The sequence below is a fragment of the Triplophysa rosa genome, linkage group LG2 (assembly GCF_024868665.1).
Source record: "Triplophysa rosa linkage group LG2, Trosa_1v2, whole genome shotgun sequence".
In the NCBI taxonomy this organism is placed as follows: domain Eukaryota; kingdom Metazoa; phylum Chordata; class Actinopteri; order Cypriniformes; family Nemacheilidae; genus Triplophysa; species Triplophysa rosa.
The window spans coordinates 26,222,866-26,244,780 of record NC_079891.1 but is presented as its reverse complement, the minus strand read 5'-3'; the positions used below and the strand labels follow the sequence as shown (position 1 = coordinate 26,244,780).

Genomic DNA, 21,915 nt, shown 5'->3' with positions numbered 1-21,915 from the left:
ACATTTTTATGTAAAGTGTTTTTCTTTTCTGACACCACCAGATGGCAGTGTAAAGGTCCATGTTTGTGAATAACAGGTTCCAGTTACATAGAATTAAGTATTATTGTGCACACAACCAAAAATGTGATGTCCACACATGTGGACGCCAGGTTGTAGGAGGTTAAAGAATTTTTGACTGAATGGTTCTTTGTGGAATCAAAAATGGCTTTTCTATGGCTTCGCTGTGAAGAACCTTTTAAGCACCTTTGTTTTTATGATTGTAGGGTCATTATTTTCTGTCATTAAATTATACATCCTTAAAGTGATTTTTTTGTGAACAGTTTCTTTCAACCTTTAGTTATTGTAGTCATTGTTCATGCATGTGAGCTTGTGATTTTGTATAATGTATGTGTTTTGTGTGAATAAATTCATTGTATAACTTCATTGTTTTCAATGTTGTTTGTGCATGCATTTCCAAAAGGCTGTAGTGAAGCTGTAAACGTGTTAATCCTCATTATGAAGATAACTTTCTCAAATATGAATTGTTGTACCCACACACCATACGACGGTTTACTTAAGTTTTTGTATTATTTATATATTGGCACATATTCGGCTTTGTATTCAGATTTGTTGAGAGTTAGTTGTGAGAACCACACATTACAGTAAAGAACATTGGCTTTGGTTTACAAGCCACCCACTTGACTATGACTCAAGTGAGATCGCAAGGCCTTTGAGATGCAGCAAAATCTGAAAGACAAGGAATGTTAAATGTACAAGGCAAGCACAGGATGCCACTGCAAAAATACCAACACACGCACAGCAATTCAATTATAGTATGGAATGTCATATTCTCTGCACAACTCCCTGACTCTCTCTCACACACACCCAGTGTGTAAATGGATTGATGGTTATTCTCAGTGGGGCGTCTGCAGTTTGACTGATGTTTTGGCAGATGTGAGAACAGCACAAATGTATGGGGCCTAGTGTGACTCAGATATCTTTAGACCACTGCGGTTATCTCACACATCTCAGTTGAGCTTACCGCTGGATCACATCTTCTGTCCTCTCATTACTGTACATCCCAATGAGGGTGAGCAAATGGGAGAATTTCCATGATAAAAACAAATGCTTTTCATTTTTGGGTGGGGGATCATGGAATTACTGCGAAATGAGTGTTGAATGTGCTGTGCTGGATGTGCCAATTATTTGTCAATGCTTTTGTGAGAAATCATAAGAAATCTTTTTTTTCAGAAAAAATGTTTAAAGGGGTCATATGACAGGGCTAAAACTAATATTATCGTTTGTTTTAGATGGAATGCAATGTGTTTACACGATTTATGGTTCAAAAACGCTGTATTTTCCACATACCGTGCATGTTTGTATCTCCTCTTTGCCCCGCCTCTTTGAAACGCGCTGATTTTTTACAAAGCTCATCTCTCTGAAAAGCGAGGTGTGCTATGATTGGCCAGTTAACCAGTGCGTAGTGATTGGTCGAATACTGCAAGCATTTCACGGAAATGTAACGACTCTTACCATATTCGGAACATCATGTTCCCACGCAATTGTACTGACAGGTGATAAAATGTCATTGGTACTTCCTTATATCAATTCGAGCCCGAATCTGATACGGAAAATGAAAATGATCAAGCCGATACATCAACTTTGCCAGCGCAACTTGAGCAGGATTGGTAAGGTTTTATTAAAACAATGATGTTAAATAGTTAAAAACTATAGCTAACTAACTGTTTTACCTTTTATATACGACATTATAAAGACTATAAACAAACAACCATATACATCATACAGAGTTTGTGTGAGAGAAACAAGCTCGCATTACAGCAGGGAATGGTATATATAACGCGATTGCTTTGGCCCTTCTTGATCAACCAGTGTTACGCCACGTCTCGTCGCAACTCAACAAAGACAATAAACCCAAAATAAATACTAAATATAAAAAGACATTATAAACACGACATTTGTTGCCTCTAGTTGGAACATTATTACTGATTATTAGGACTTATGTTGTCTTTTTTCACGTTGCGCGCGTGTCTGCATTTGCAGATCACAAACACACGACAAACTCAACTCGCGTTAGTCCGTAACAAAGTCTTTTACAATAAAAATATACTTACAGGTTGCGAATCTGAAGCGCCAGTGAAGTTTTAATGATTGGAATGGCCCCACTTTTTAACCAAAGCTTTCGTGCACAGCCGGTCTTAATCTCTCTCCCAGGTTTGTATAGCAATCTTCGGTGAAATGCGCTGCACAAACTTGAACATTCGGATTGTACTTTTCTGGAACAGTGTTGTAAATAAAATGTAACCATTCGTTTTTAGTTGTCTCATCTTTTGGCATGGCAAACAAAGAGTCTTTCTTTTCGCAACGAAACACACAGCGTCTCCGCGACATGGCTGCGGCGGTGACGATACAATGAGATTTACAAGTACGCCCACCTCACTTGCGTTTAGATTTGGGCGGTCTTAAGTCAAATCATGTTACGAAGTGACGTACATTCGTCGGGGTGTGGTTACACGAGGCGTTTCAGGCAGGTCTGGGTTCGCATTCGCTTTTAGATAGAATGCATCTTTTGTTCCGACACTTTAATTTTAGCAATTTTACGTGTCTAATACATGCATGGGCAACTTATAACACACCAAAGACACAGAAAAAACACGTATTCGCACCATATGACCCCTTTAAAATTTATTTTTTTTGTCGCTGGGGTGGTACCATTCCTGTTTGTATCATTACGGCTATACAACACATTATTGTACCCCAAGGACCTATTGTGTACCAGTTAAATATTATGGGTACAAAACATTTAACTGTACCTTTAAAGGTCCAATGTATAAAATGTAGCGGCATCTAGCGGTGAGGTTGCGAAATGCAACCAACAGCTCACTCCACCGCTCACCCCTCCTTTTCGAAGCTGACACAGGACTAAGATGTCATCATTTTTTTTGCTTCTTTGCCAAAGGAGACAATGTATTTACGAAAGACGCTCTGTAGAGCAGTTTGTCCGTTTAGGGCTACTGTAGAAACAACATGTGAATTCCATGTGAGGGGACCCACGGTGTATGTACAGTAGATAGAAATAGCTCATTCTAAGGTAATAAAAACATAACGCTTCATTATGTACGGTCTCTATACACCTCTGAAGACATAGTTATGTATATTATATTGCATTGGACCTTTAAAGGTACAAAATAGGTCCTTAAGGTACAATAATGTACCCAACAAAATACAACATTATATTATGTTTTCTATACCTGTAAAGGTACAAAAAAATAACCTTATAGGTTACTACCCGAGTGATGGAAAGGTACAGTTTTAAACCTTTTTTCTGACAGTAATAGCTTAACATGTTACCATATGAACGTATTATCAGACTGATGCCGACACATCCATACCTTTAATAATATTAAAAACAGAAGAACATATTGATGTTGACTTTAAATAATACATTTATATAATATATATACACAATAATATATAATACACTTTAATATAATACAATTTTATGTTCTTGTACTTTCCTTGATATAATGAATGAAATATTGTGTTGAAATATGGTTTAATTTATATTGAAACATATAAATGGCTTCTGATTACAAAATAAACAAAAACGTGACACCAAACAAGTGCTGAAATATAGAATGAATCAAAGCTCCACTCTCATGAGCTTGTGTTGTGACAGAAGCTGTTTAGATCCAACAAACATGTGAATCATTTCTGTTAGCACATAAAAGTGGGCATCATCTCTCTATTTCTTTTTTGTTTAATATGCCTTGTACACTGTATCAGCGGTGAGATAATGAGATCTGTAGGGAGATGTCTTAATTCAGCCCTGTTCCTTTGAAGCAACCAAGCAGATGTTTAACCTGAACTCAACAAGACAGGCTTCGACAACCTCCTGCCTCTCCATACATGACCCGACTACATCTCCTCGGATTTTAAGGGAGCAGCTAACAACAATTAATCAAAGCTTTATAAAATTAGATTCTTTTAAGTGATTCAGTATTTCTGCCTTCTGCGAGATTAATTGGCACTTGACACATAAAAGAGGCATTATGTCAGTGTTTTCCTCTTCTCTGCAGGAAGCTTTCCCTCTCTTGTGCGGGATTGAATTCCATTCTTAATCTTTTTTCGACTGTGGAGGTCTTTGTTACCGCAACCGATGGGAGGGATGGTTCAATTAATCAGTCTGACAGCCTCTCTATGTATTGCTCTCATTCTGCTTTCCTTAAGCACCTTCAATTCTCTCTGTGGGGCAGTTTTTTTTTCACAATAAAGCATTTTAATGCTTATGTTTGTGGACCCAAACTGTGTGCTTTTAGCTGTGGATAATGTGTCATGTACAGAAGCATCTTTTTTTTTCAAGAACTTCTAATCACCAACTTTTAATACTAGCAACTCTAAATAAGCCATTCAAAGCATTATTTCCCACTGGAAAATGTAAGCACTTACTCTTTAGTGCTTTCAAAACATTGAAACCCCTGATAGATGTTGTGCAACATAAGACCTGAGATGGTGTAAGAGAAAGCTGGGCTGGTATTATGGAGGGACGATGAAGAGAATTTCACCCCAGATAACGAAGATGAATGTTTGCCCGGAGGCCTGGGTCATTGAAGCATGAAGCAATCCCCCGTACAGCACAAGAGTGTGAGCCGCATAGTGTTGGATATACAGTATACATCATCGTGTCCTTAGACGTACATTCATATTCATTTCCCTCGTAAGCGCCACTCTGATGGACCATCTTTTTTTTAATTAAAAATTGTTCCTTGCTGAGGGTTTGACAAGTGATTGATAAAACAATTTTCATTGCGGTTGCGGAAATGTCGAAGCAGACGTGCTCTTTGTAGTTTCATCAGCATTAATTAAATGTCTGACTTCAAGTAAGTAATACTTGCTAACAAGAACCAAACAAGAAAGCGCTAAGTGGCTGATAAACAGCCCACTAAAACTTGTATCTGTGCACCTGACAATAACTTTGTTCCAAAAACTAGTGAGCTGCCTACGTCTGCAGTTTTTTGGGGGGGTGGAAATGGAAAGGCTGTTCCAAAAGTCAGACATCTTAATTATGCTGCCTCCTAATATAACTATTTTAGCTGTAAGACAGCATTGCATGTATCCTTTGCGGATGAGACAATCTTACAATGCATTGCAAATGTGTATATTTATACTGTAGGCAGTGCAAAAGAGCCAATGTCACCCCAAATTTAAAGTCAGAGTACAAAATATGATATACATGTGGATGGTGCTTAACCATGTTCATGCTGCTGGCTGTAATTTCACACTTCTCACTGTAATGACCTTTACAGCAGGTAGACAAGCTCCCTGTGATAGACTAAGGTATTTTCACAACTCACTGCAGGGGTTTTCTGACGGATACAATTTTCCCATAACAGACAATGATGCAGCAGGTCAGGACACACCTGTAGATCCTAGGGTTTGTGGAGCAGAAATATTCTTGGCTAAAAGAAACTTAAAGGGATAGCTCACCCAAAAATGAGATTGTTCCAAATCTGTATAAATTTCTATGTTCTGCTAAACACAAAGAAAGATATTTGGAAGAATATCTCACCATCCCCCCCCCCCCCATTGACTCCCATAACATTTATTTTCACTACTAGAATTTACATTTTTGGGTGAACTATCCTTTTAAAGGGACAGTTTGCCTACAAAATATATATCTTTCATCATAATGTCATTTAAAACCTGTATGACTTTCTATCTGCAGAACACAAAAGAAGATATTTTGATTGGCCCACATTGACCGCATTGGCCCCCATTGTATGGACACAAAATCACGTAATCAAGTAATTTCTCAAAATATTTTCTTTTGTGCTCCAGGGAAGAAAGAGTCACATACAGGTTTTGAATGACATGATGGTGAAATGATGACAAATTTTTTGTTTTTGGGTGAACCTTGATACACTTTAGCCTGGTGTTTAAGAAGCATAAGATCCAGGTGTATGCGGTGTACACTAAGATACTTTGTTAACAGAACCTGAGGTTTTGAGTCTGTGGAATGATTGTGATGAATGTTGAGCAGCAATATGAACTGTTGTTGTCAAGGTGACACATTGTAATGTAGATGATAAACGCAATAGAGCACTTGTGCCTGAAGCCTCAACTTGGTGCCTTTAATGTTTGACCAGCCTTTTAAAATACTGGAGAATACACAACAGGGAGGTAGTTAAAGCATAATATTTGGGACTTGCTTGCCAAAAGGGAGATGGAGGTAGATTTGAAGCATGTGAAGACACAACAATCTGGCCAAGGCAGATGTCAAAGACATCTGCGCATATTACTCCACTGAGGAGGCTTAACGTGCTCAGAAAAGATTGAGGCTTAGATGGGTTGTAGATGCAGCGCGGTTGTGTTTAAAACATGCCCTGTAAGGCACATGAAGTGTATTTAAATATCCAGCTATTCTATTCAGCCGCTGCAGGCTGATAAATCACAGGCATTTCCTGTAGTTCGGTTGTGATTTGAATTTGGAAATGAAATTTGGGAAAGAACATCTGTCACTGTCTGAATCTCTCGGCTGCTGAATTTGAGTGATGTGTATTGAGTTTGTGCATTGAAAAGGCTTGCACACATGCATAAAGGAAACAAAATAATAAGGTAACCAAACAACGGCAGTACCCATTCTCTTCGATTGTATGGATGCAAAACCAATACAAGTCAATGGGTATACCGCCGTTGTTCGGATACCAACCTTTTTCAAAATATCTTCTATTGTGTTCTGCAGAAGTTAGTCATACAGGTTTTAGATGACAAGAAGGTGACTAAATGATGACAGAATTTTCATTTTGGCTGAACTTACCCTTTAATAAAATTGTTTTTTTTTACACTGAAATGGTTGTTAAAAAAGAATAATTTAATTACTAAATTATCTCAATATTGTCACCCAGTTCAGAAGGATAAGTATTCATTTGACATATAAAAAGACATATTTTAAAAGTCAATACCACTATACTCCTCTGACACACACACATAATGACGGTTGGGTCACCTCCATAGTCACAAGATCATCAATAACAGTCACTTCAGTAATTGCCCAACAAAAAACTCTTTGTAGAAGAGATGAAGTGCTTGTTCAATACCATCACATTCCATTTACTCTCCAGTTTCAACAGCAAAAACATTTCATAGAACCTCTGCACACAAAGACGCATAAATATATGACCTATTACTTCACGCATCGGTACAAAATTATGAGACAGTTTGAGGGATTATGTGTTTAGTCATTTAAACACACTGAACTGCTGTAATTCCCTTCTCTGTCACCACCTCCTCCCAAGCTCTCACACACTCTGGATGTGCTATAATTTCATGGTTCCTTTAGAGGATGAAAATGAAAACACCATTGACGCTGGGCTGAACCAATCCTTATACTTCCACAGATTAGTTCATTAGTCCACACCAAGTGCAGATGGAAAATGGCTGAATGAAAGGTGGATTGTCCAAATGACAGGCTTTAGATTAATGGTCCGTTCTGGAATTCAGAACACACGCGTCGCATATGGAGCTGCAAGGTGCCCTTCATATGTGTGGATGCAGTTATTACAGAACTGCCATTCCATGTTATCACAATGCCTTGTGTTGCTCTATCTGTTCCAGTCAGCTCTTAAAGGGATAGTTCACTCGAAAATAAATAGTGTGTCATCATTTACTCACCCACATGTCATTCCTAACTAGGATGACTTTTTTTGCATGGTACATAAAAGGGAGATATCAGGAATATTCAAGTATTTGTTTTTTCATGATAACAAATTCATTTATTCCCCATCCAGTTTCATTAGATACATATGATCTTTCTTTGGGTAAACTATTCCTTTAAATCTTGTCACTAGCTTATCCCTATCAGTCATGTAGATTTGCTCAAAATAATAGATATTTTCTCCTCAGATAACGGTATTCCGGATGGGATCAGAAGGACACCAGGACATTGATCTGGCCATTCTAACAGCTCTCCTGAAAGGTAATAACTGCAATAGGTGGGGGGGGGGGGTGGGAATGTTATTATAAAACAATGAAGGCCCTTAATGCATCTTTCAAGGTCATTCACAGCAGCGTTCCCCAGGATCTGCCGGTTAACTCCTACAATAAACAAAGTGTTTCCCATTCCCTGAAGTCCATTGTATATCACATACCTGTAGGTAAATTCCTTGCCAGAACAGATACCTAGAATTCTGGTCAAACACTTTCCACCTACTGCATAATAACTGCAGTATTTCAGTGCCTGCAATCAAAAGGTCAACAGGACTTGTGTAGATGAGATCTGCTGGTTATGCTTCTTAAGACCTGCTTTTAAATCCATATCAAAAGACTGAATTTCAGAAAGGCCTGTCCTCCAAAAGCTCCATGTGTTGCTCAGAAAACCAGCACAGCTCCTACATAATTCATAGTACTGTGGGGATCATCTGAAGTATGATATACTCATGCAGTCCCCAGCTCCTATTTCTTTAATGGTTGTATAGGAAATGTATATCAGACTGTATAGTCTAAGAACAGTCAATATTTCATATTTGAGTTCCCACAGGTCAGTTACACTTTGTCACTTTTTAGTGATGGTATTATTACATGCTTTACACTTATTTTCTTATTATACACAATGTCTTAAATTATCTTTATTTGGTGATTTTTACAGCAAATATTGGCATGTGATTATTCCAGTTCTTTACATTCGTGTACACTTGATTTTGATTTGATTAACTGAAAGCTGTAATATATGTAAATTTATCGTTAGCATGTTTGTTTTAAATGCATGCTTTTTAGTTAATTGTTGTTATGCTAAGCCAATCATTTGCAAGCAAATTCCGCAGATTTATAGTATGCTGGTTACTGACTTTTTGAAGAAACATGTAATTTGTCAGGGTTTGACGAGAAGGAAGAACCCAATTGCAGACAGCAAAAGTGAGGGTACACGAAACAAGACTTTAATAATAAAATACAAAACAAACACCCACGGGGGGGTAAAACGATGAGGACAAGGGAATGACACACTTGGAGAACAGGGACTAAACTAACTAACAATACTAAGACACTAGACAAAACTAACACTAGACTAGACTGGGTACTCACAAGCAGGAACAATAACAGGAACACTACATGATACCAATACAAGGTCTTTACAGAGATCTTGACAGGAGTACCAAGTAAAACGCAACAGCACAGGACAGCAAACACGAGGGCATTAAATAGGGAGACAAACAAAAGATAATTAACAAGGGAAAAGGTGTAGGGGATGAAACACTGATGGAAAGCTAACGAGGAACGAGAGGGCGGTAACAGAGACGCGGACCGGGGAGAGAGTATATAAGGCCGAAATGGTCAAAATCTCTCTCCCCACATATAACCTAAGACTTTGCCATGACTCTGCCACAAGACCAAGAATAGACATGACATTATGAGGCAGAGTCATGACAGAAGCCCCCCCTTAATGAACACCCCAGGTGTTCACCAAGGGGTAGACTAACGGGACAAGACCGTTAAAAAAACAAAAACCAAACACACAGCGAAAACATGACTAGGGGCAAACAAGCAAGAATGACAAACGGGTTGGGGTGTGATAACAAAAATAACAAAGTCTGTAGGGGGCAGTCTAAAGGGATTGGGGCTGGGTGGGGAAGTCTTGGCCCGGGGCGGCGCTCGGGAGCGCGTAGTCCCGGGGGGCTTGGTAGGGACCGGGGCGGGGTTGGCTGCCGGCCGGACATGGCTAGGGGTCGGGCGGACTGCCGGCTGAGACCCCGCCTGGAAGGCCGGACGGGACGCCGGCAGGAAGGCCGGCTGGGGCGCCGGCTGCACCGGACGGGATGCCGGCTGCACCGGACTGGACACAGGATTGGATACAGGACTGGACAGGATGCAGTGACCCCCCCCCGGCTTCTTCTTTTTTGACCGGACCACTGGATTGGTGGGGCCAGCAGCAGGGAAGCGGTAAGGGGCGCGGCTAGCTCCGGGTTGGAGGAGTCTGAAGACGTTCCCCAGGACTCTCTCCTCCCTCGCTTGCCACAAAGGCTGGAAGGAGGTTCAGGAACAGCGGAGCTCGAGGCGGGAGGTGCTGAGGTCCCCTGGGACACCACGCCTAGAGCAATTCCCTCTGGGACTGATGCCAAAGGAGGGGGGGGACCCGACTTGAGGTGAAGACCTCATTTCCTCCCGGTTGCCGAGGTAATTCACCATGTCCTGGAAGTCCAGCGGCTTCAAAATCTTCATCTCCCTTGCAGTGAGGGGTTCAATGAGGCGCTGTTGAAAATCACCTTCAGCTCGGCCTCATTGAAACTCATCCCCACTGCCACTGTCAGAAAGTCCCGGGCGAAGATCAGTACCTCCGGGTCCTTCTGACGCATCCCAAACAACAAGTGGGCCTCCCGGGCCCGCAGGAAGGACTGTGAATCCTCCTCCATGCTGCCTGATGGGTTCGGTAGTGGCTGTTGCGTTATGTCAGGGTTTGACGAGAAGGAAGAACCCTATTGCAGACAGCAAAAGTGAGGGTACACGAAACAAGACTTTAATAATAAAATACAGGGGGGGGGGGGGGGGGGATGGGAAACGATGAGGACAAGGGAATGACACACTTGGAGAACAGGGACTAAACTAACTAACAACACTAAGACACTAGACAAAACTAACACTAGACTAGACTGGGTACTCACAAGCAGGAACAAGAACAGGAACACTACACGATACCAATACAAGGTCTTTACAGAGATCTTGACAGAAGTACCAAGTAAAACGCAACAGCACAGGACAGCAAACACGAGGGCATTAAATAGGGAGACAAACAAAGGATAATTAACAAGGGAACAGGTGTAGGGGATGAAACACTGATGGAAAGCTAACGAGGAACGAGAGGGCGGGAACAGAGACGCGGACCGGGGATAGAGTATATAAGGCCAAAAGGGTCAAAATCTCTCTCCCCACATATAACCTAAGACTTTGCCATGATCTGAGAGTCCGTGCAGGAACATATGGTGACACTAACTCAACTAGATATTGAGGTGCTAGGCCATTATGGGCCTTATAAACTAAAACTAAGAGTTTGAACTGAATACGTTTGGGCACAGGAAGCCAGTGAAGTTGGTGAAGGATGGGAGTGATATGCGCAGATTTTTTATTAAATGTAAGAACTCGAGCAGCAGAGTTTTGCACCATTTGGAGATGATAAATAACTTTGGCAGGTAAGCCGCTATATAAGGAGTTACAGTAGTCCAATCTCGAGGTTATAAAAGCATGGATAATAGTTTCAGCATCTGCAAAATTAAGTGAGGGACGTATACGAACAATATTTCGCAGTTGATAAAAGCATGATTTAACTATCTGACCAATGTGTGAATCAAAGCATAACGCAGAGTCAAACAACACTCCCAAATTTCGCACAGTTGTTGAGGGCCTAATCTGGACACCTTCGATATCTATGAAGAAGTCATGCTGGGAGGAGCTCTGTGATTTAGGGCCAACCAGCAGGATTTCGGTTTTGTCTGCATTTAGTTGTAGAAAGTTATCTGACATCCAGGTTTTATGTTCTTGAAGACAGAAAACAGTAGAAGGGGGTGGGCAAACTGAGCTTGGTTGAACTCTAAAATATACGAATATCATATATATGAATATCATCAGAGTAACTATGAAAATTGAGACCATGACGTCTGATGATCTGACCCAATGGCAACACATAAATGAGAAATAAAAGAGGACCAAGTACGGAACCTTGGGGTACACCACGGGAAATAGTGACAGTGCAAGATCGATTCTTATCTATCCTAACAAATTGCTGTCTATCCAATAGATAAGATGTTAGCCACTGAAGAACAACACCATTGATACCTATAGCAGATAGTCGAGAAAGAAGTACAGAGTGGCAAACAGTATCAAAAGCTGCACTCAGATCAAGGAGAACCAGGATACTGCGGGCACCTGAATCAGAAACCTTAAGGAGATCATTAACCACTTTTAAAAGTGCTGTTTCTGTACTGTGAGAGGGACGGAAACCAGATTGAAACTGCTCATAAAGATTGTGTTTCTCTAAATGAGACTGCAGTTGTGCTGCAACTACCTTCTCAAGTATTTTAGCAACAAAAGGGAGGTTTGAAATTGGTCTAAAATTGTTCAGATCTGTATTGTCAAGTCCAGGTTTCTTAAGGATTGGGGTGATGGCAGCTACTTTTAGGTCTTGTGGAACATAACCAGTGGCAAGGGATATATAAATTTATATGAGAAATAGGCTGGATGAGTGAAGGCAAAACAGTTTTGAGTAAGTATGTTGGAATAGGATCAAGTGTGCAGGAGGCAGAGTCGATTTGATAACCAGCTGTTCAACCGCAGATATATTTGTGGGTAAGAAAGTGTTAAGTGGGTGACCTATCGGACATGGAGAAAGCTGGGGAGAGACAGATGGGGGAAAATCTTGGTAAATGTTATCAATTTTACGTAAGAAAAAAGACTGAAAGGCTTTCACAGAGATCTACAGAGCCATTAATAGCTGCAGATGATGGTTTAACAAGTTTGTTGGTCTCAGAGAAAAGGGCTTTAGGTTTACACTTAGCTTTATTAATGACCGTAGAAAGATAGGTAGAGCGTGCAGTGTTAAGTACTTCTTTATACTTCACTACTGAATCTGAAAAAGCAATAGCATGCACTACAAGGGAGGATTTTTTATGAAGTCGTTCATAATGCCTACATTCAGCTTTCATTACTCTAAGTTCAGGGGTGAACCAAGGAGAGGAGTGAGCAGAAGGGACAGTTCTAGTTTTTAGTGGAGCAAGATCATCCAAAACATTACAAATAGTTTCATTATAGGTTGAGAGTATCTCATCAGGGCTCAGGAGGTTGAGTGCGGATGAGAGAGGGGAGGCAGCAATGGCAACAGAAAAACTGTCAATGGTTACAGATTTCAGGTTACGGTAAGAAATAGTAGTTTTAGTTTTTGGTTTCACAAGGGGGAGAGGAAAACCAAAGACAATAAGTTTATGATCAGAGATGCCCATTTCATGACCCTGAGCACCAACACTGTCAATACCAACAGTGCAAAGCAAATCAAGAGTATGAGAATGTAAATGCGTAGGAAAATCAATATGCTGTGATACATCAAAATAATCCAAAACAGACAAAAAATCTTTAGCAGTATTACAATCAGAATCAACATGTATATTAAAGTCACCTAGCATTATGATTCTGTCATGCTGGGCACAGGCGAGAGTTAGAAGTTCGGTCAACTCAGAGAGGAAACTCGGGTTATGTTTAGGGGGTCTATAAATCAACAGAATCAGAAGTGGAGCAGGACCAGCAAGTTTAAAGGATAGACATTCAAAACTTGAAACATTAAGAACATCATATTTGGTCATTTTATAATTGTTCTTAAATACCACAGCCAAACCACCACCTCTGCCAGTAAGACGAGGTTTTGTCAGATAACTATATCCAGGAGGGGTTAATAGATTAAGTTCAATGAAGTCATCAGGCATTTGCCAGGTTTCAGTTAAAAATAGTAAATCCAGATTTCTCTCAATCATGATGTCACTCAGCAGTGTACCCTTGCCATTCAAGGAACGAGTGTTCAAAAGGGCACAGTTGTGTCTGCGGAGCACATGCGTTGCACACCATGGCGAATGAGAAATATTCACTCATACCCTTAACTCCGGTTAAGGGTATGAGAGTACGGACGTGATGTAGAGTCATATCATCACTATGGTAACGCTTAGATCTGTGCGACCAGATCACAGGTATTGAAGAAAGAGAGTTACAGTCATAAATCCACCGACGTTTTGCAGACCGATGGATGTAACGCGGACGACGAGTAATTCCGAGGGTTTTACACCATTCATCATATGTAGATATATCCAGATGGGAGGGACAGTTAAGGTTATGCAGCTGCGATAAGGTATAACAAAGATCCATACAAGGCTGGCTACGACTAGAGCCAGCTGCCTCAGAGCCAAAAAGTTATTAAAAGTGAAATACATCTGCCACAGTTTAAGACAGCACTCACAGAAAATTGTACAGCCACACCAGACAAAAACCACGTTAGCCGAGCCCAGTTAGATATGATCCACAAAACCGCTAAACAAGTGGAAACTTTTTACCGGAGGCATCAAGCGGTACGGGACCAACGGATATAAATAGGTAAGGGCAAAAGGGCTCGCGGAAAACGGAGAAGTGTGGCCACACTTCCCCACGTTAGCCAAGCCCGGCTATGCAAGACCACAAATAAACACTACTCAATGAGAAAGAGGAAACTTACTCACCGCGAGTGCAGAGTGGTAAAGCAAAACTACGGGCAGAGGTCGCGGGGATTTCAAAAAGTGAGACGCTGAACAAAAATGTGCAAGGCAGTCCCAAAGATGTCGAAAACCAGCAGTATAACAGTTCCAAACGTTCCGATATGATGATGTCGCTATTTATTCCAAGGTTTTGGACGCTTCGCCCAAGCATCCAAGCACAGTTCCATTAAATCCACATTTTAAGTCCCAAGGAAACACATCCAAACGGCGATGATGATATCACTGATGATTATTGCTACATCCAAATAGCACTCCTCTATTAAATCCAAACTTTAAGTCCCAGAAAAATACATCAACACGAGAACATAAACGAATAACAAAACAAAACAACGATAGCGATGAGAAGCGGCAGCCACGTCGCGCACAGCGTACTCTCACCGGAAGTGTAAAAAGTAAACATGGCTTTATTCATTGTGACGCCTAGACAACACTTGGTGTCTGTTTAATGAACTGTGTGTGAAAAGATTACACTCATAAATGTGAATGTAGAAGCGCAAGGGCAGAGCAAGTAAAGACAAATGTCCTGTTCCTCTGGGTTTATTAGCAGGATGTATGGGGCAGAGCAGAATATTAGAGACCGTGGAGAGTGCTTTCCTCTCTGATATGTATCTAGAATCAGCCCATTAAACACGCATAACGGTTTGTATTGTAATGATATATGTGTCGGTAAAGACTGGGGAATCCTAGGGATTCCCTAAGTGAGGGGCTTCAAGATATCAGTCTAAAAATGGGGTTATGTTTAATATGCATTCACATCTGGCATTTTATATTTTCTCCTTAACATTTTCCCAGGCCGTTCATTAGTTGTGTTTATAGCAAGTAAGCAAAATGTAAGTATGGGTCTTTTATACCTTTCTGTCCAGGTGCCAATGCATCAGCTCCTGATCAGCTGAGTCTGGCTTTGGCCTGGAACAGAGTTGACATCGCTCGCAGCCAGATCTTCATTTATGGACAGCAATGGCCTGTAGGCAATATGCCCTCACACAAACATTTCTCTGAGCACAAATACATATACAATCATACGTTATGGATAACTTGAGTGATTACTTATTTAGGTGTAAAAGCTGTATAACTAAAAAGTAAAGTATCATACGCCATTGGATTTTAATGGTAGCAGGCTGTGTTTCAACCAATTATAATTCATTAAATAAATTGTAATTTATTTACAATTTATAGGTTGTCATTTCTGTATGCATCTAATTGAAACAAACATTTCTTTCATTGTCTGTACTAGAGTGTGAGCTTTATTTGTGTGTGCTCAGGTTGGTTCTCTAGAACAGTCTATGCTGGATGCTCTGGTGCTGGATAGAGTGGACTTTGTGAAGTTGTTGATAGAGAATGGAGTGAGCATGCATCGCTTCCTGACGCTATCCAGACTCGAGGAACTCTATAATACGGTAATTCAGCTACTTCTTTCACTTTAGTACACCTCTCTGGTTTGTCATATCACTCTCAAAAAGGTTATGTTAAATAATAAATTTTTGTGTTATGGAATTTTAACACACACATGATGTGTTTTTTAAGATCATTCAAACTGGCTTTGCCTAAACTTGAATTTTATCAAGGTGACTTATATAATGATGCTAAAAAATTGGTTAAACTGGATTTTTTTTAATACGTAATGCAGCTGTATTTTTAAGTCATTTTAATATAAATTTGATTTAAATTACTTGTAATGCCACTTTGATTTAAAGGTCCAGTGTGTAATTTTTTTCTAGGAACTATTGACAGAAATGCAATATAATATACATAACTATGTCTTCAGAGGTGTATTAAGACCTTACATAATAAAGCATTATGATTTTATTACCTTAGAATGAGCTATTTCTATCTACATACAGCGCGGGCCCCCGACATGGAAATTTGTCATGTTGTTTCTACAGTAGCCATATACGGACAAACCGCTCTACGTTTAGTAAATACGTTATCTCCTTTAGGAAAGAAGTGAAAACGTGACAACATATTCTGTGTCAGCCACCGTAGTGCTTAGAAAGAGAGGGGGGAGTGAGCCATTGGTTGCAATTTGCAACCTCACAGCTAGATGCTGCTAAATTTCACACACCGGACCCTTAAGCTAACAATTTGTCTGGAAATTGTAAGATGAAATAGGTGAAAAATGTTTACAGTGTAGCAGTAAATTTGCTAAAGGTTAATTGTGTTTCTGTTTGTCTGCAACAGAGGCATGGGCCATCCAACACCCTGTACCACCTTGTCAGAGATGTGAAAAAGGTAAGAAAATCATTATGCATGCAGCTGAGGATGTGTGCTTCTGTATGCATGTGTGTGAATGTCTGTGTGTGCATGTGTGTGGATGGATATGTAAATCAGAGCGTGTGTGTCAGTGGTAGATTAGTCTTAGATTTTTGTTGTATACTTAGCTAAGGGGTTTTTCTTGTTTCCTAGCTTGACAGAAACATTTGGCCAATTAGTTGCTTTGGTTCTGTCTGTCTTCTGCTTGTTTTATGGATTTTGAGACTATAAAATGGTCAGACTGATGGGTGTCTTTCTCCTAAAGTCTGTTTTTGTCTTAAGTACTCATGTTAGTGCATTTTTAAGACTCAGTGGAGCGCTTGGTGGCTTTCATTGAACGCTGTGGTGATTTTTGTAGTCTTAAAGTGACATTTGTGTATATCCAAATACTGTAATCCCTTCTTAGAACGGCCTCATTACAAGTCGAATGTGATGTTTTTAAATTAGTGTATGACGTATCAATTTTACTGTAATTTTATATTTAGTCTTATCTTTGTTCTCTAACTTTTCAATTAGGGCATTTAAGAGCATGTTCTGTATGTCCATGGAGACTTTGGACGTTACATCATGTTGTACATCTCCGATCAGCCAGTGAAAGAATATTGTAACATTCGCTGAGGTTAAAATTATTAGACTAGCTCAGAAAATCCACTGCATTGATAATTAAAGAACCACAGCTGAATGCAGGATGTGCTGAAAGTTTTGCTAATAGGCATTTGGCCTGTAGATCTAATGAAAGGAGGGATGTTAGGTCTTCATGTTCTCTGCGTGTTGTCAAGTCTCATTTTTAACCCCTAATAAGGAGTCTTTAATTGAAAAAGCTCACTTATGTTGGCAACCGTGAATCATAAAATTAGCAACTGAGTTATCATATGTCTTTATTCCCCCATCGCTTATACCCCCTGCTCCCTCTTTGTCCAGCCCATTATTGGACTCCATTCTTTCATTTTCACTCATGCTTTTATATTTGCTTTGTAAAGAGGCAAATCCTTACAGTCAGTTCAATATGACACCAAGCCCTGAACGATAACTTGGTTGGTCTCAGTGGGGATGTCTGTCCCTTTGATATGATTCTGTCTCACTGACCTTGTGTGTTCTTTCCAAGCAAGAATATCCAGGGTTCAGTTGGATCTACCTCAAGGTGAATCAGCCAATCTTCTTCAATTATCTTGATTCCTTAGCAATATGTCAGTGTGTTTGTGGATTAAGAGTGTATGGGTGTGTTGGTGTGAGAGCTGGTCGTATCCGACCTTACCGCTTGTCATTTTGTTAGCCATGACTGTTGGCTGCTGTTCCGTGTCGCTGTAAGTAACCTTCTTTCATTCAGGGTAACCTTCCGCCTGATTACCGCATCAGCCTGATTGACATCGGATTAGTCATCGAATACCTCATGGGCGGAGCCTATCGCTGCAATTATACAAGGAAGAGATTTCGGACGCTCTATCACAACCTTTTTGGACCCAAGAGGGTATGTTATTTTTTCTGTGGCTGTATTTCCCACCTGCAATTTAAATGTTTGTCCCCCGAAACAGTTTTTTAAACATGGGGGTTATTCTCCCAAAAAGGAAATTTGTAATGTTCTTTGCTCAGTCCTTTATCAGCATGACCCACCTGGGAAAAGGGGTAAAGAGAATATTTTCCATCAGAGGCACAGCAAAGAGGCGGCATATAGAACTAACACAAACTTGAAATTTCGTGCAGGGATTTTATATTCACACGTGATACTGCAGATACTGTGCGGTGTAAACAGTGTCCAAAGCAAATTCTCAAGCCACTGACAACTGGATGATATCAAATTTTCTCACATTTTAGCACCTCGGAGATCTAAAATACAAGTCGGACACGTAAAGTAAGAGTAGGAGAAAGTAGAAATATCTCAGCTCCATTATGCCAGTGTCTCAAGAACATTTTATCTAAAATAGTGGATTGCTTTACTGTACCGTGTTGATGTGATGTTTGTATGTGTGCATTTTTCTTTACCTGAGTTGGTGGAGCATGGCACTTGCAATGTCATGGTTTTGATTCCCAGCAGATGCACAAACTAAAAATGTATACCTTAAAGGTCTCCTCAGACGAGCACTTTCAACAAGTTGGTATGATTTATTAGGGTCTTCATGAAATGTCTGGAACATATTTTGCTTAAAAACACTCAATGGCTGTGTAAACAAAACCCTTCTTGCCTCATCAAAAACAGCTATGCTCACAGCAACCCGTTTTGGTGCATGTCTCTTTATCTGATGAGTTACAGCGAACCCCACCCCCCTTCTGTCCGGTGTGTCAACACAACACATGTGAGGTACTGCCATGGCAATGGTTTAGCTAAATGATATTTCCTGAATTCCTCTGTGGTTAGTTTCATCTTAAACGTCTCAAATCATTCGTCAGAGACAAAAAAATCAGTCACAGCATACAGTGCATCCTAATGTGTCATGGTCCTGCCCTCTTGTTCATGATTTTCTAGTCTTGTGGAAGGATCGTGACAGATCCCTTATGTTTAGTGTGAGAAAGTCATGGTTTGTTTATCATTGACATTCCATGTGCTTTCTCGTGTCTCGTCATTGGCCCCGCCCCTCTCGTTTCCTGTATTGCTTTCCTGCCGTGTCTCATGTTCCTCACCTGCCCCTCGTTATCTTCCTCTATTTGTTCCCCTATATAATGCCCTCGTGTTCATTGTCCTGTGCTCATTCGTTGTTCTTGTACTCATGTATTTACCCGTCTGTAGAAAACTCTGTGTCTGCCCGTGTTCCTGTTCCTTGCCTTGTCCGTGGATTGTGAGTTTTGTGTTTTACCTTGCCCTGCCTTAGTTACCCTGTCGTGTTTTTTGTAAGACGTTTTGTTGTGTTTTTGAGTTAGGTTATTTGCTGTTCTTGTTTTACGTTTTTCCCCCACGTGGGAAGTCCTTTGTTTTGTAAAGATCCTTAGTTCTGTTTTCCCCACCGACGGTATTTTGTTTCTTGTTTTGCTATTAAAGTATTTTTGTGTTAACCCCTTCACCTCTGGCTGTTTGCATTTGGGTTCTCCCTACACATACCGTGACTCTAATGCATTGTGCGTGTATGCTTACCTAAAATCCACGGAATCCACTGCAGATCTCAGCGGAATTACATGGATTTTAGCGCTTGTCATTGACAAGTTATAACTTTACACACACAACGTGAGAGCTAGTTTGCTGATTTTTCAGCCTAAGCACGAATGATTTGAGACATTTAAAACGAAACTAACCCCAGTGTTCGCCCCTGTTCATTAGCAAAACAAATGGCTTGTCGCAGCTAAACATATTAACGCACATAATGTATTAACATTCATACAGCTAAACTCCAAGTGTCCATCTGCACTTATATACAGTAAGTTTAACACTGGCTTTGAATGTTCTATTTAGCCCGTGACTGACTTAGCTCCCTTCGCTATCATATGCTAACGTTATTCTCCTATATATACGGTACAGTTACATCAATTCAGACTGTTGATAAATATTACTTACATCGGCAGTTTTGTCTCTTTCAGTCGGTCTCGATCCCTCTTGAGGAACAACTTTGAAGCTAATCCTGCTTGTACTGTCTCAGGTTGAAAAAGCACTCCGGTTTTTCGCGCAAACAAGCAGGTTTTTACTTATGGTTTCTGATGGATTTCCACTAAAAATAAAATAAATCCACTCCTGTCTCTTCCTAGGTTTGGACTCTGAGCAGCGACTACATTGCATGTTGTCCACAAACTTTAGCCATGGCGTACACCGCTGTCGCTTGTGAAAACAACAATGGCGGAGCGCGGTGGGTGGAACTGTGTAGATTAAGGGACGGTAACATTATAATAAAATCCGCTTTGGACGTCACAATCGGAGCGAAATCTGAACGGCTCGATTTCTCACATGCTTGCAGAGAGAGGCTCACCAAAACAAACTTACTGGATTCTTATTTTTCACGTTTTCTGGGTTGGAAGATGCACCGGGGACCCGATTATAGCACTTAAACACAGAAAAAGTGGGGTTTTCATCTGATGTCTCCTTTAAAATATCCTTACCTTATACCTTTAGATAAAATGGTCTGTCAGGTGCATTAATGTAAAATGTGTGAGCATATGCATATACATGCGCTTCATATTGTGATACATTTTTCATCTTGCATGCATATATGCCCATATTCTACATGTTCCAAAGTAGAGGCTTAAATTAGATCAGACATCAGCAGTGCCACCAGAGAGAAACCAAATATATCACTGCATTGCATAAAGAATCCCATCTTCTCATTAGACATGCAGTGCTTTTAGAAACACATTTCGTGATGTGTGTCAATTCATGTTTAGCAGGAGAAGAAAATGATTTTAAAATGGTAAGAATCAAATCTAACTGGTCTTGCTATTTCTTTCCTGTATATGTGTTTGTTTGTGATGTAGCCAAAAGCCCTGAAGCTGCTTGGAATGGAGGTGAGACTTATTTCTTAATTTCATGTTGCCTGTTGCTTTCCAGTAAAATCCCTACTGAGATTTATTGAAATTGTTATGTTTACAGTAAGCTTGAATTTGATTTGAGAGGATTGTAGTGCAAGTAATGAAGGTTTGCAGTGAAATAGCTCCTCTTGTTGCATGTCCAGAAGTCTTACAAATCCATTCTATACGTTGTAATTACCTACCTACAATTATGTTAAGCTTTTATTTAGGGGTTTAATTACATCTCATTCCCAATTAGGAAAAATGTAAAAATCGAATTAGTTTTTTGTATTTATTAACTGCTCCAAGTACTGGTTTGCTCATTTAATATAATACTGATAATAATGACTGATGAATGAAAAAAATTGCATTAATAGGATGACATGCCCATCAGACGAGGGCGTCAGAAAACCACACGGAAGAGGGAAGAGGAAGTAGACATTGACCTGGATGACCCGGAAATCAATCACTTCCCCTTCCCGTTCCATGAGCTGATGGTTTGGGCAGTGCTGATGAAACGGCAGAAGATGGCTTTGTTCTTCTGGCAGCATGGAGAGGAGGCCATGGCTAAAGCTCTGGTAGCCTGCAAGCTCTGCAAGGCCATGGCTCATGAAGCGTCTGAGAATGACATGGTGGATGACATTTCACAAGAGCTCAACCAGAATTCAAGGTATATCAAAATGTTAATAGAATAGTTCACCCCAAAATGAACATTCTTTCAACATTTACTCACCTTCGTGTAATTCAAAGCCCGTATGGCTTTTGTTCTTCTGCAGAATACAAAAGTAGATATTTTGGCGTTGGCCCACATTGACTTCCACTGACACAAAACCACTGAAAACATTTCTTAAAACGTTGTCTTTGTTTTGAAGAAAAAATAATGACAGAATTTTTTGGGGGGTGAACTATCCCATATCCTCAAGAGCTTTGAATGAGATTTTGTCATGAGGCTCATACATACATTTTATTGCCT

General features: G+C 40.2%; 1 protein-coding gene across 15 annotated transcripts in view; it reads left to right on the top strand.

Moving 5' to 3' along the window:
- The window catches only part of trpm3 (transient receptor potential cation channel, subfamily M, member 3), a 115,299-nt gene that overhangs the window by 76,975 nt on the left and 16,409 nt on the right, over window positions 1-21,915 (top strand). For 8 of the 15 annotated variants that reach the window (XM_057363043.1, XM_057362977.1, XM_057362957.1 and 5 more), the window contains exons 9-16: window positions 7,900-7,972; window positions 15,134-15,234; window positions 15,533-15,667; window positions 16,449-16,499; window positions 17,626-17,661; window positions 17,848-17,988; window positions 20,910-20,939; window positions 21,320-21,612. In XM_057363043.1, coding sequence (XP_057219026.1) covers window positions 7,900-7,972; window positions 15,134-15,234; window positions 15,533-15,667; window positions 16,449-16,499; window positions 17,626-17,661; window positions 17,848-17,988; window positions 20,910-20,939; window positions 21,320-21,612 — 860 coding nt within the window. The remainder of the gene's footprint in view (window positions 1-7,899; window positions 7,973-15,133; window positions 15,235-15,532; window positions 15,668-16,448; window positions 16,500-17,625; window positions 17,662-17,847; window positions 17,989-20,909; window positions 20,940-21,319; window positions 21,613-21,915) is intronic. The other 7 variants (XM_057362994.1, XM_057362968.1, XM_057363069.1 and 4 more) reach the window with 1 other exon arrangement.